The 13,294-nt window shown below is 54.7% G+C and overlaps 1 protein-coding gene across 1 annotated transcript; it reads left to right on the top strand.

Moving 5' to 3' along the window:
* The first annotated feature begins 1,323 nt into the window (after positions 1 to 1,323).
* GFI1 (growth factor independent 1 transcriptional repressor) lies at positions 1,324 to 12,805 on the top strand. The gene is made up of 7 exons (XM_081818804.1): positions 1,324 to 1,413; positions 3,785 to 3,991; positions 4,303 to 4,485; positions 6,253 to 6,740; positions 6,851 to 6,988; positions 8,030 to 8,195; positions 11,249 to 12,805. Exons 2-7 carry the CDS (start codon positions 3,877 to 3,879, stop codon positions 11,425 to 11,427), a joined length of 1,269 nt encoding a protein of 422 aa, XP_081674930.1. The 5' UTR covers positions 1,324 to 1,413; positions 3,785 to 3,876; the 3' UTR covers positions 11,428 to 12,805.
* The last annotated feature ends 489 nt before the right edge of the window (positions 12,806 to 13,294 follow it).

The raw sequence follows: 13,294 nt of genomic DNA, 5'->3' as shown, positions 1-13,294 counted from the left end.
AGTGATCAAAATCTCACTCAATTCACTTAGGAAAGTAACGTAATTACGATATCCACCCCCGTCAGGAAAGGGTTCAGGTTTAAGCATACACAACAGGCCACACTCTATGGATCATGGCAGACATCTAGCGTTGGAAGTTGCTGCATTTGTTTATTTATGGGCGAGGCTTACATTTTTCCCCCTGTTCTATTAATAGAATTACTTAACTCCATTCATTCATTTACTCAGTCTACAGACGTTTCTTAAAGCGTACCAGGGAGATAATAGTGAAGATCCGTGCCTACCCTCAAGGAACACACAATCCGAGCGAAGATTTACTCTTCAATAGTCGTCGGGGTGGTGCCTTTATGGCGCTGTATCGCTCCTCTCAGGACCAGGTGCCTGAGGTACCGCTCTCCCGGGCTGGCCCGGGCAGGGCGGGGTCAGCCGAGCCGCCGCCGCCGCTGCCCCCGCCGCTGCCCCCGCGCTCTCCCTCCCGCGCAGTCTTTAATTTCGCAGCTCCGACCACCGGAAATTAGCCGCGGGCGGAGGGGACCCGGCAGAGCGCGGGTGAGCACGGCGTGGGGAGGGCGCGCCCGCCAGCCTAGCCGGGCGCCCGCGGGACGCGCCGCCAGCGCCCTCTCCGCCGGGGGCTCGGCGCTCGCCCACCTCTTCCAAATTTAACCATTACCTAAATCCGAAGGGAAATGAGCAAACCTCTCGGATTGGGTGTCAAGGTATTTTCAGCCTTGTTGGGCGTATTTATCCCGAAGTGTTTCCACAACAAGCTATTTCGGGGCAGCGGGGCAGGTTTCGCTCTGCGGACGCCGCGGCCACTCGCCGGGCTCCAGGCCGGCGACACCGCTGGCGGGTGGTGATTCACGGCCCCGACCCGGGGGCGGCACTGCCCAAGCAGGCGGCGGGGTTGGGGTGGGGGTGGAGGCGTCCCGGGCCACAGGGGCGGGGAGACCTCCTCCGAGCTGGCGCTCCCACTCCCCGGCGCTCCAGTCAATCTGTGTCCTGAATCTGTGACTTCTTCTCGCTGCGGAAGTCTCCCAAGAGCCAAGAATGGTTCATTTTCTTTCGAGTCATTTCTAGTGCCTGGGTGTTGGGCCCTCCGGGTCTCCCCACCCCCGCAGTCCCACAGAGCAAAAACGCCGAGGACCTCCTGGGAGGACGGCTGAAAAGGCCGGGCCCCCTGTCCGCCTCCTAGCCCCTTGCGCAAAGGAGCGCGCCCAGACTGGGGGTTGGGGGGGGCAGATCTGAGAGGGCTAAGAGAGCTACTCCTTAACGCTCAGGAAGTGAAGCTTGTGGTTTTGGGGGCTGAGCTCGGAAGGAGATTAAAAAAAGAGAGAGAGAGACAGCGCAGTCTCTCCCGAAAGCAACTCAGTTTGAAAACTCTCGGAGCGCAGTGCCCGCGCCCTGACCCCGCAGGTAGGTCTGTTGCGCCTGTTCTGCGCCTGCCCCCCTGGTGGGGGCGGCCGCGGGGACTAACGGGGCAGCGCCACTGCGGGGGCGACCAGAGGGCGCTGCCGGGATCCCCCCCGGCTGCTGGCCCCTGTGCGGGAGCCCCGAGAACCCTATCCGCAAGGGATTTTGGCGCAGGGGAGCAGGATTCATCCGGGAAGGAAACATCTGGTGGGGAGGCGGTGGCAGCTGGGCTCAGGAGGCTGCCCGTCGGCGCCTCCACTCCCGCCTTCCCGGGCCCAGACCGTGAAGAGAGGCCCCAGGCCGCGTGCGCTGGGGGGCGCCCCGCCCTCCCGCCGCCAGCTGCTGCGCCAGGTAGCCTTCCCACGCGCTCAGCCCTCGTCCCTACCACCCCCAACCCATTCCGCTCTCCCAGGATCGGGCGGGCCAGCCAGCAGGAGAGAGAGGCGCGGGGCTCGGCCTGGGTGGAGAGGACGCCTCGGTGCCCTCCTGATTCCGCGCGGTCCCAGCCAGCAGAGGCTCAGCGCCCGCGCGGACAGTTCCCCCTCTGTCCCCACCTCCGCCCGACTTCGCGCCGACGCAGACCCAAGCCTCACGAGGGCCCTCGAGACCGTTTCACCCCGTATTCCTTTACCTCTGAGTTTCATGGCTGTCTAAGGAATTCGTTTTTACGTTTGTGGTGTCTAATTATACGGCCGAAGTGGCGGCGCAAGCAGAGGCCCAGGGAAAACTGTGGTGGCAGAACTGCGTCCTGGGGCAGCCCCAGCACCTCCAAACCTCCGACCTTAGGGGCGGACTCAGACGGGGGCAGGTGGCACCCTCACTCCTAGGGGCCTTCTGGCTCTTAGGACTCCTGAAAGGTCTCCTGAGATTCCGCTACATGCCCCAGCCGTCTTTTCTCCCGAGCCTATCCCCGCTCCACCCCCAGGGAGGGAGACACAGTGGGACGTGGAATGCCCTCTAGGGAACCAGTCCCTGAGAACTCGTTTTGAGCTCGGAGCGCCAACGGGCAGTCTTAGTGTCCTGCATCCTGCCCTGAGAGCCACGCAGCTCCTAATCTGGCAGCCTAAGCCTCGCGAAGGCCAAGGACGAGGGTCTTGCTCCGGCCCGTGGTCCCCCAGCACACTTGTTCCTGAACTAGACAAGACCATGGAGAGCTGCTGTGCCCGAAGAGCCTGCAGCTCCCGTGTGAACCTGACCTCCATCGAGAGGAAGGCAAATTCGTTTTCCCCAGACCGAGTAGCCCGTCTGGTTCCGCCCCCAGCAGCCCCGCGCCGAGCTGGAGGCGCTGCCCCGCCTCACTGCCGGGCTCAGGTTTCGACCCCGGGATTAGGTGAACTGATTGGGGGTTAATGAGAACGGCGCCGCGGGCAGCTAGCTCCCTCCCGCGCCTGGACCCCCGCGCTCTGGCCGCGGCAGAGCACCCTGCGCTCTCCGCGGCCGCTGAACTGTTGGCTCTCCGCGGACTCCAGCCACGGCGCAGTTCACAGCCAGCGCGCGCGAATGGGGCTCGACTTCCCCTAAACAAGGTTTTCGGTGAGCAGAACGAAAAGTGCTTTTTTCCCAGGACTTGGTTTCCGAGGTTAGGTGTCCATGGTCTGGGGTGTCTTGCCCCAGACTTTGCCTGCCTCCGCCGCACTTGCGTCTCCAGACCAACTTTTTCCTCGCGGGAGGCACGAGTGAGGGGCGAGGGAGATCACCGGGATGCGAGTTCCACCAGGGGCCGGGGTCGGTCCTCTGTCATACCCCCTCCCACCACCTTCCTGTTCCTCTTCTCTCCTGCCTTTCTTTCTCCAGCTTCTGCTGCCCTCAGCTCCTCTGCTGCTGTCACCCGACCCAGCTCCTCAGCCTGCCTAGTGCGCCCCTCCCCTCCTACCCCCCTCCAGTTTCTAGCGGGCTCCAGAAGGGCTTGGCTTCTAGCCCCTTCCCGGTCCTTGAGCGCGAACACATCCCTCGGCCTTAAATTGATCAGCGCGTCCCTGCCCTCTTCCCCAGCCCGAAAATAGGGCCAGGCAGGCAGTGAGTGGTCGAGCGGGGGTAACTGGCCAGTTGGGGACATCGGCTCTCCGGAGAGTTTGATTGCCAGAGCGAGTTTTGCGAGGGAAGGGGAGGGGCCAAGGGGTGTGGGCAGGGCAGAAGGAAGAGGCCTGAGCCTGGGCCCCGGGACGGGTTTTACCGCTCAGCTGTGGCGGCGGCGGCGGGCTCGCGCCACCTGTCCGAGTGCCACCTGGTGAGCGCGGCGCAGCGGGGCAAAGCCCCTCCTCCTGTGGGCCTTCCTCCCTCCTCCCGGCCGGAGCTCTCTCTCCACCCGGCTGCCCAGTCCCGGGCCCCGGAGCGTGCTGACCCGCGTTTCCACCCGGTTCTTCTCCTCTCGCAGGTCTCCGCCTGGCTGGGGCTGAGCAAGCGCTCGGGGTAACAGTGGGCTGACTGCGGCTCCAGGGAGCTGAGTGGAGAGCGCGCCCGACCACCATGCCGCGTTCGTTCCTTGTCAAGAGCAAGAAGGCTCACAGTTACCACCAGCCGCGCTCCCCGGGACGCGACTATTCCCTCCGCCTGGAGAATGTCCTGGCGCCAGGCGGAGCAGGTACAGAGTGCGCGGGGGCCGGGCGGGGCTCCCAGGGATGTAGATTCTGAGCCCCGCCACACCATCCCCCAGGAACCCGGCAGGGAGACCCTGATGCCCCCTTTGCTGCCTTTTCTGTTTCCTACCGTCCGGGTCCCTTCCGGGCTTGTCGCCTAGGTGCCACAGCCTCTTTGCTCCCGCCCTCGGATCCGGAAGGGTTCCCAGCCAGGTCTGGGAAAAGAGGAGGACGCCAGGGTGCCACGGTCTGGGGGGCGCCACTTCAGAACCCAATCAGGCCCAGCCTGAGCTCCTGTCCTCCCTCCTCTCCGCAGACAGCACCTCGAGCGCAGACGGGGCGAAGACAGAGCCCCGGCGTCGTCTGTCCCCCGAGTCACAGTTGACCGAGGTTCCAGAGAGATCCTCCGCATCCCCGGGCAGCTGTGAGGGCAGCGTCTGCGACCGGAGCTCAGAGTTTGAGGACTTCTGGAGGCCTCCGTCGCCCTCTGTGTCTCCAGGTAGGAACCCGTTGGGAGCTCTGGGGCCGAGGCGACAAGGAATAAACTGAGGCGGCTTTGGGTGAAGAAATGCTAAATGGATGGCAGACAGTCTTTCCGAGAGGAGAGCGCTTGTTTATGGGGTAAGGGGGCCCATGCGGGAGGCATGTGGCTTCTGAACCGGGACCGAGTTAGCCTGTTTGCAGGGTCTGCTGCTTGGATCCGAGGCGGCTGGACCCGGCTTGTTCATTCGTTAAGATTCGTTTGGCAGAGATGGTGGGTGAGAGAAAATAAATGAGTCGTCTTGACCGACAGCAACCTCGACATTTCGTTTTCTCATCAGCTCACTGTTTAGAAAGAGCTGGGATCCCCAAAATCAGACCTCCGAGTCTCAAACGGAGACCTGGTCAGTCTTTAAAACTTCCTCTGGCTCCCGCAGCAACGGTCCTGGCAGAGCTGGGTGCCAAGCAAGAAGGACGGGTGGGGCTGAAAAATCTCTGCCCTCCTCTGAGTCTTCGTAGGCCTGGATCGGGGGGCCTGTTTGTTTTCGTTTTGCTGGGTTGGCCTAGTCTTGGGGACCAGTCCATGGGCTTAATTTCCAGACAGCAATTGACGTTTGCGAAAACGTTGGGTGGGAGCAAGCCTTGGCTTCGGGCCAGGGAAGGAGAACGCAAACTAGCCGGATTCTGCCAAGTGCCTGTCATTTCCAGATTGCATTCACTAGTTTTAAAAGACAGCCCCAACCCCATCCCACACTCAGTGCGTTGACTTGGCTAAAGCCATAACTCCAGCGAGTGTGTCTGGGAGCCTGCGAGTGGGGGATTCTTCTTGGCTGTGCAGGACACGGCCCTGCAAGACTGGGTGCTTCCGGAATCTCTGCGACTGAAACTTGGGGTGCAGCCTGTCACTGAAACGGTTAGCCTGGAGTGTAGGGTGGGAACAGATTTGTAAATCCGTAAGCAAATGGAGAAAGGATACGTTGGGTATTTGGTTTTAGCAAAATTCACGTTGTGCAGGGGGTGCAGAAGGCCACGAATATGGGAAAACCATGTCCCTGGCAGGTGGTGGCTAAACCTTAATGAAAAATTTGGATTTCCCCCCCCATAAAACTATGACAGGAATGAGAATAGGAGTATTTGGCAGGCAGTTCAAGCTCCAAACCCTCTTCCCACTGCCCCTTTGCTACCTGCACTGGCTATTTAATAACTGTTAGGAATGTTAACACCTTCCCGTTTTTTTCAAACAGATGTCTTCGGTAGGCCAGGCCGCATCTTACTGGTCCTTTCCCCTCCCTCCTTATCTATCCTGGAAAGAAAAAGGACGGAGTGGGGAACCTGTAGGGGCCGGGAGAGTGTTGGCACTGGGCGCTGGGCCCTCTGCGCAGGAGCGCTGTCCAGACCTTAACTGTGGCCACGTTCTCCCGCTTAGCTCAGCTCAGAACATTTCTCCAGCACAGACAGCTTGGCGCGCTTTTCTCTGCGGGACCGCGAAGTGCTCGGGTCCCGCCAGAAAGGACCCTCTTAACGTCGTTTCCGCTGCCCTGGCGCCAAATTTACCCATCTCCTCGACCGATGTCATTTTAATTATTCGTTCGCCGCCCTGCCGCCTCCAGTGATCCTCGAGGCCCCAGAGACCGGGTCCGCGTTTTATCCTGAGGGCGTCATGGCACCTAGTGCGGCGTCTGGCGCACGGAGGACTCCACCAGCGCCGGGCGACTGGCAGACGCCGCCGGGCGGCCTCCGCCCAGCCGTCTGAAGCCTAACCCGACGCCCCCTTGTGCCTCCACAGCCTCGGAGAAGTCGGCGTGCCCTTCGCTGGACGAAGCCCAGCCGTTGCCCCTCCCCTTCAAGCCGTACTCTTGGAGCGGCCTGGCGGGTTCTGACCTGCGGCACTTGGTGCACAGCTACCGGCCGTGCGCGGCCCTGGAGCGCGGCGCCGGCCTGGGCCTCTTCTGCGAGCGCGCCCCGGAGCCAGGCCACCCCGCGGCGCTCTACGGCCCCGAGCGGGCTGCGGGCGGCGCGGGGGCCGGGGCGCCCGGGGGAGGCAGCGCAGGAGGTGGCGCTGCGGGCGGCGCGGGCCTGGGGCTCTACGGCGACTTCGGGCCCGCGGCGGCGGGGCTGTACGAGCGGCCGACGGCGGCGGCGGGAGGGCTGTATGCGGAGCGCGGCCACGGGCTGCATGCGGACAAGGGCGCCGGCGTCAAGGTGGAGTCGGAGCTGCTGTGCACCCGCCTGCTACTGGGCGGCGGCTCCTACAAGTGCATCAAGTGCAGCAAGGTGAGGCTCCCGCGCGCCTGGCTTCGTCGGTCCCGCGCCCGCGCCCGCGCCCCCGGCCCATGCCCCTTGGCCCCTCTCAGCGGCCTTCTCCCCGGCCCCACCCGCCTCAGGTGTTCTCCACGCCGCACGGGCTCGAGGTGCACGTGCGCAGGTCCCACAGCGGCACGAGACCCTTTGCGTGCGAAATGTGCGGCAAGACCTTCGGGCACGCGGTGAGCCTGGAGCAGCATAAAGCCGTGCACTCGCAGGTAAGCGCGGGGCGTATGGCCGCGCGCGGCCCTGTTCAGGTTTTCACATTCGGGGATGTTCTGCTTGTCCGTGCAGCACCGGCCGCTCTCCTCCTGGCAGCTTTTCCCTTGGGCTTCACCGGATTGCCCCCAGTCTCCTCCACCATGTCCCTTTGCCCAGATGTGGGTGTGTAGGGAAAGGTGGCCGGCTCAGGCTTCGAGGCAGCCCTAGAGTTTGGTGTCACATCATTGTAAGCCTCCAGAGGGTGATCCAGATCATTACTTTGGGTTTGAGGAGGGTTTCTATGCGCCCTTGCTGCTGATATATCAGATTTATTAGCTTTGGGTTTTTTTGCCTCACTTCTTTTCACCAAATGGCTGTCACTTAATCTGTATTGACTGACCCCTCCCAACTGAAAGGAAGGGATGTCAACTCATTGAGAGCATCCAGGAGCATATTTGTCCTGCTGTTATTTCATGCATTTCTTTATTAGTATTTGTTGTCCAACTTCCAGCTGCTAGGCTCTTGAGAATCCTGTAACACAGCAGGTCTCTGACAGGATGCCCCCACGGAATTTTTCAGTTTAGCTGAGTGACGAGGGTAAATAAGCAATTAAGTACACAAGTAACTATGACAAGTGAATGCTTACTTACAGAAACTTATTTACTAAAAAGAGTACCATTCTCCAGTCTCTCTCAACAAGGGCTAGAGGGCGCAGTGGTCTCAAGTGACTGAGGTCTAAGCCTCCTGTTGAGGAGGGTGAAGTGTTTGTAAATGGGTGTCAAAAAAGCAGGGTGGGGATACGTTTTTGCCATGGGGTGTGGAGGGTTGTGGGTGAAAAGTGTTTGGGTAGAAAAAGTGTTAAAGGGGAAGAGGCTGGGGTGGGGAGGGTGGAGGTTGGAAATAAATCTGGAGCCAGGGATGATGGGGCAGGCTAAGTGGAGGGGGAGCCTGAAGGAAGGGAGAGCCCTGGTTTGGGGGGATTTTATGGTCGGGTTGGTGGTGAAGAAGATGGCAGCCTATATGACTACAATAGGAATGCCACATCTTTCTATCCACAGGAACGCAGCTTTGACTGTAAGATCTGTGGCAAGAGCTTCAAGAGGTCATCTACGCTGTCTACACACTTGCTCATCCACTCAGACACCCGGCCCTACCCTTGTCAGTACTGTGGCAAGAGATTCCACCAGAAGTCAGACATGAAGAAACACACCTTCATCCACACTGGTAAGCTGAAAGCCCTTGGCTTGTCCGAAAACACCTGGGGAAGGCTGGCTTGGAAGAGCATTGTTCTTCCTCCTGAGGCCAGTATAATTCACCTTTGCTCTGATATTCTGGCTACAGAGTGAGTGGTAGATGAGGCCTTCTAGATGGAGTTAATCACTGCAGTGTGTTCAAGAAAACAAGGAGGCAGATTCTCTTAGATTCATTTACATACAAGGTTCTCCCCAGAGGGGCCTCGGTGTGGGGCTGCATTTGAAGAACCACTCAGCTGGCCAACCTCAGGTTCTCTATCTTTGCAAAGACTATTTTCCTCTAGTTTAGCTGCTGCTCCAACTGCTGCCTGCTCTGGGTGAACTACTAAGCGCCAGAGAGTGAGCTCTTTCTCCAGGGCTCCCACCCAGCCTTTTAGGGAAGCAGGAAGCCTTATGTGTGGTCTCTTGGCTGCATTTCTTGCAGTCTAAGAGCTTATTCTGATTGAGGAGGAAAAAACAATGGTAAATATTACTAAGCTGTCTGCTAAGCACTTTTTAAATGCATTATCTCATTTTATGTTCACAAGAACTCTGGGAGGTAGAGACTATTCCTTATCCCCATTCTAGAGATGAGGCAAGTGAGGCACAGAAGGGTCAGGTACTTGTCCAGGGCCCTGATAGCAAGCAACAGGGCCAGGACTTAAATTCAGGTCTTCCTGACTTCAAATGTCTATTATCTTGACCACTGTTTACTGTATTCTATTTTCAGAGTCATGAGGGTTGGTAGATGTAGAAAGCTTCTATTCACTTACTGCCCTTTTCAAAATATCAGCAAGTTCATGCCATAATAATGGTAAATCTTCACCTATTATAATACTTCATAATTTACAAACTGCTTTCAAACCTATCCCTTCTTAAAAAAAATCTATCCCCCCCCTTTTTTTTTAAAGATTTTAGTTATTTATTTGAGAGAGAGATAAAGAGGGCATGAGTGGGAGGGGCAGAGGGAGAGGGACAAGGAGACTCCCCGCTGAGCCAGACATGGGGCTTGATCCCAGGACCTTGAGATCATGACCTGAGTCAGACGCTTAACTGACTGAGCCACGCAGGTGCCCCATCCCTTCTTTTGATCCTCACTGCCACCCCAGTAAGTAGCCTTAGGGTGATGAAACTCAGGGTGATGAAATGATTTACCGAAGGTCAGACTGAGAGTAAATCTTGGGGCCATGGAATGCTCTGGATTCCAATCCTGGGATCTTTACCTAACATTTTGATTGTATATCGGTGGCAGTTTTAATGCCAGGAGCAGTTTCTTTAATAGTAAATAAGACATGTACAAGAGACCCAGAATTCTGACTATTTTATTCCAGAATATGAATACTGATTTAAAACAAATTTCAGTGTGTTCCAAACATCTACCTTTGATGCTTATAAATATGTTTGGGCAGTGTAAACCCCCTTCAGAAAACCCAGAAAAATATCCTACTTTAATCATGACCCCTTACCTGAAATTTCTGTTAACTCACTCCTTTTGAGTAAAGGTATTCAAGACCCTTACCAAAATGCAACTAGGATTTTTTTTTACTTTTTTTAAAAAAGATTTTATTTATTTATTTGACAGAGAGATAGAGCACAAGTAGGCAGAGCGGCAAGCAGAGGGAGAGGGAGAAGCAGGTTTTCCGCTGAGCAGGGAGCATGATGCGGGGCTCGATCCCAGGACCCTGGGATCATGACCTGAGCTGAAGACAGATGCTTAACCGACTGAGCCACCCAGGCGCCCAAAATGCAACTAGGATCTTGACTGAATGAAACATTAAGTCTTTATCAAACATTCACATCATACCTAGAATTTGTTTCTCAGATTTATTTGACCCTAAAGGGATAGGCTAAATTTTGATGGGTGGCTCCTTATTAAAGAAATCTGAAGCATGAAGGCAGAAAGGGGTGCCGCAAGAGGGACAGAAGTTTCCTCAAAAACAAACCTCATCTATTTTGTGCACTTTTCCAAGACCAAGCCCTGACAATAATGACATGCTGAGGCTCTTTGGAAATTCATGTTATTTACCCAAATATTAAACAGCACATGAATTGGGGGGAAGACAAAACTTGCTTTTCTTTTTTTTTTTTTTTTAAGATTTTTATTTATTTACAGGGGTCCCAGTCTAGAACTTAGAAAAGTAGAGGTAAAAGATATTTTTTCTCCTCTACAAGGTTATAAAAAGAAGGAAACAACCAGCAACACTGAAAAAGATATTTATTTGGGAGAGAAAGAGAGAGAGAGAGCGTGTGGGGAGGGAGAGGAAAAGGAAAAGAATCTCAAGCAGACTCTGTGTTGAGGACAGAGCCTGACAGGGCTGGATCTCACAACCCTGAGATCATGACCTGAGCCAAAACCAAGAGTCGGACACTCAACCAACTAAGCCACCCAGGCGCCCCTGACACTTTTTCTCTTTGTTACTTATTAATTTATGGTGAAGACTTGCAAAGATATAAAGAATCCTTATAAAAAGAAAATAAAATCAAGTTGGAAAGGATCCGCTATTTAAGAAATACTTTGTGACCCAAATGTGGAGTTTTGAAAATAAGACTTTGAGACATGTCTATGCTTCAGATACATTCTATTGTCCTTCAAAAGCAAGAAAGAAGGCAGGCTCACTGGTCCATACAAACCAACACCCACTTGGAAACTCAGATTTGAAAACTTCCTCTGAATTAGAGCAGAGTCACATGGCCCCCACCCCCACATTGAACATCTGCTGTGGGAGCTCTCTGCTTCTAAAGTCAGGGGTGTCTTGCCAGGGTGGATTCAGCTGTGAGTCTGGGCACGTGGCCTTTGCTGTTTCCGTTTAGCAGGAAACGGTTTGAGGCCTTTTGCTGGGAACCCCCACTCAGAAAGTCTCCCTTTCACTTGGTGCACCCATGACTTCCCAGGACTTGCGTTGCAACACGTCACCCTCCAAGTTGCTTGAAGGCCTTAGACTGTGGTGCAGCCAGCTGCTGCCAAGAGCATGTGGGTCACAGTGAATCCCCTCTAGCTTGATCATAAGCTCATACTTCCTCCCCTCCCCTCCTCCCTCCTCGCAGGTGAGAAGCCCCACAAATGCCAGGTGTGTGGGAAGGCGTTCAGCCAGAGCTCCAACCTCATCACCCACAGCCGCAAGCACACAGGCTTCAAACCCTTTGGCTGTGACCTGTGTGGGAAGGGCTTCCAGAGGAAGGTGGACCTCAGGCGGCACCGGGAGACCCAGCATGGGCTCAAATGAAGGCCCTGACTGGCTGCAAGCAGCAGTTACACAACACTACGGAGGGCAGCCTCCCCACTTGCCACCATCCACGTCTGACTTCTCAGGCCCTCCAATCCTGTCCAAAACTCCCAGCAGGGTGAGCCCCTTCACCTTACTTCTGGGAACTGGGACAAGTTACCCTTTCAAAGTTCAGCCCAGAGTGGGAACCAAATGACTCACTGGGCTTTGGACACGCCAAATAGGCTCCCCGACACCTGAAGACTCGAAGTCAAGGGGAGATCAGCTAAAATCTCGGGCCCTGCAGTTCTTCACATTCCCAGCCCTGCTCCACAGACAGGAAAATCCTTCAGGTTTTTACCCTCCTCTTGCCCCACCCCAGATACTTCTGTGGAAGAGGAGGGGTCACCATTTACAAGGTGGACACATGCTAATGTTTTTATCTAGAATGAAAAATGAGTGTTACTTTTTTTTTTCTTTCTGGGGAGTCTGTTAACCCCTTTCTATTGGGTGCTGCCTATAAATCTTGGAGGGATCAATTCTCCCACTCGAAGACTAGTTCAGAAACGGATTTGGGGAAGGAGTTTCATGCTTTTGAAATTACAAAATACACTGTCCAGCTTGCTCCAAGCAGGAGCAGAAGACGCGTGGACTTGGTGGTGAGAGGACAGGAGAGTCCTTTTTGCAGGAGGCTTGTGAAGGCTCCCTCTGAGGAGCTGGGAGGACAGAGCAATACCTCTGGACAAGATACCACCCCCTCACTCAGCAGGTGTTTGTTGACCACCAGGTTCCAGGCCTATGCTAGGTATGGGGGAGCCAGAGATGAAAGTTACAGCCGCTGCCCTTCAGAAGCTAACAGTTGCACCTCCTCCAAGTGGCTGGATCTGCTTTTTCCCTCCTAGGGAATTCAGAGAAGATGAAACAAAATCTTGACCCTTCTTTTCTGACACGTTTGGATTTTATCAAGAATAAACAACAACAAAATAGCTGAACAGATACTTCCAAGGTTCATGTGTATATTCAGTTTTTTAATGTTAAGCTGATATTTTTAAGATGTCTAAGCTAGCAGGCATGTGGAGTGACCCTCCATGTGTACTATAAAGAAGAAAAAGTGGTATTTTTACTTTGATGAGGTTTGTAAATGTTTTTAGATCTTCTGGAGTGCATTATGTTTGTTAATACATATTTATTAGAATGATGTTTTAAGTTAATAAAGTATTAAGACTCTGACCTATTGGGGCGCCTGGGTGGCTCAGTCAGTTAAGCGACTGCCTTCGGCTCAGGTCATGATCCTGGGGTCCTGGAATCGAGCCCCACGTCTGGCTTCCTGCTTGGCGGAGAGCCTGCTTCTCCCTCTCCCTCTGCCTGCCACTCTGCCTACTTGTGCTCTCTCTCTATCTCTCTGTCAAATAAATAAATAAAATCTTTAAAAAAAAAAAAGACTCTGACCTATTGCTTTTCATTTAGGCAGGGAATTGGGGAAAGACCTTTGTTTTAGTCTGTAGTGGGAGTTGGCACTGAAAGAAACTACCGTGGGGTATTAAAACTAAACCAGGCAAGCCAATATCCAGAAGAGAGTAAAATGCAATTGCTCTGATTTTCATTTGCTTTTTCCTTCTATACCTCAAAGATCCTTCTTTCTTAACAGAAAAACTAGGTATACAAAACTAAGCTCCTACCTTTTAAAGTCCCTAGTGGTCCCACATGAACATAGGTACTTCTGAGGACTTCAGGGTTGTTTTTGTAGTTTGGTTGGTTGGTGGGTGGGTTTTTGGGTTTGTTTTTTTTTTTATAGGCCAGAAGGCTCCCAGATAAATAAAGAAATCACAGGTCTTAGGTCCAGAAATTGAATGTTAGTCACAGCTCTGTCACCAATATATTGTGTGAC

This window comes from Leptonychotes weddellii, chromosome 4 (assembly GCF_054177405.1).
Source record: "Leptonychotes weddellii isolate Sample4059 chromosome 4, ASM5417740v2, whole genome shotgun sequence".
NCBI classification, from domain to species: Eukaryota; Metazoa; Chordata; class Mammalia; order Carnivora; family Phocidae; genus Leptonychotes; species Leptonychotes weddellii.
The sequence above is the reverse complement of the archived record's forward strand: the minus strand, read 5'-3'. Positions and strand labels throughout refer to the sequence as shown.

Coding starts and splice junctions, on each gene's coding strand:
- GFI1 (XM_081818804.1), top strand. CDS start 3,877: ATGCCGCGTTCGTTCCTTGTCAAGAGCAAGAAGGCTCACAGTTACCAC. Junction 6,741..6,850: donor AGTGCATCAAGTGCAGCAAG/GTGAGGCTCCCG, acceptor CACCCGCCTCAG/GTGTTCTCCACGCCGCACGG. Junction 8,196..11,248: donor ACACACCTTCATCCACACTG/GTAAGCTGAAAG, acceptor CCCTCCTCGCAG/GTGAGAAGCCCCACAAATGC.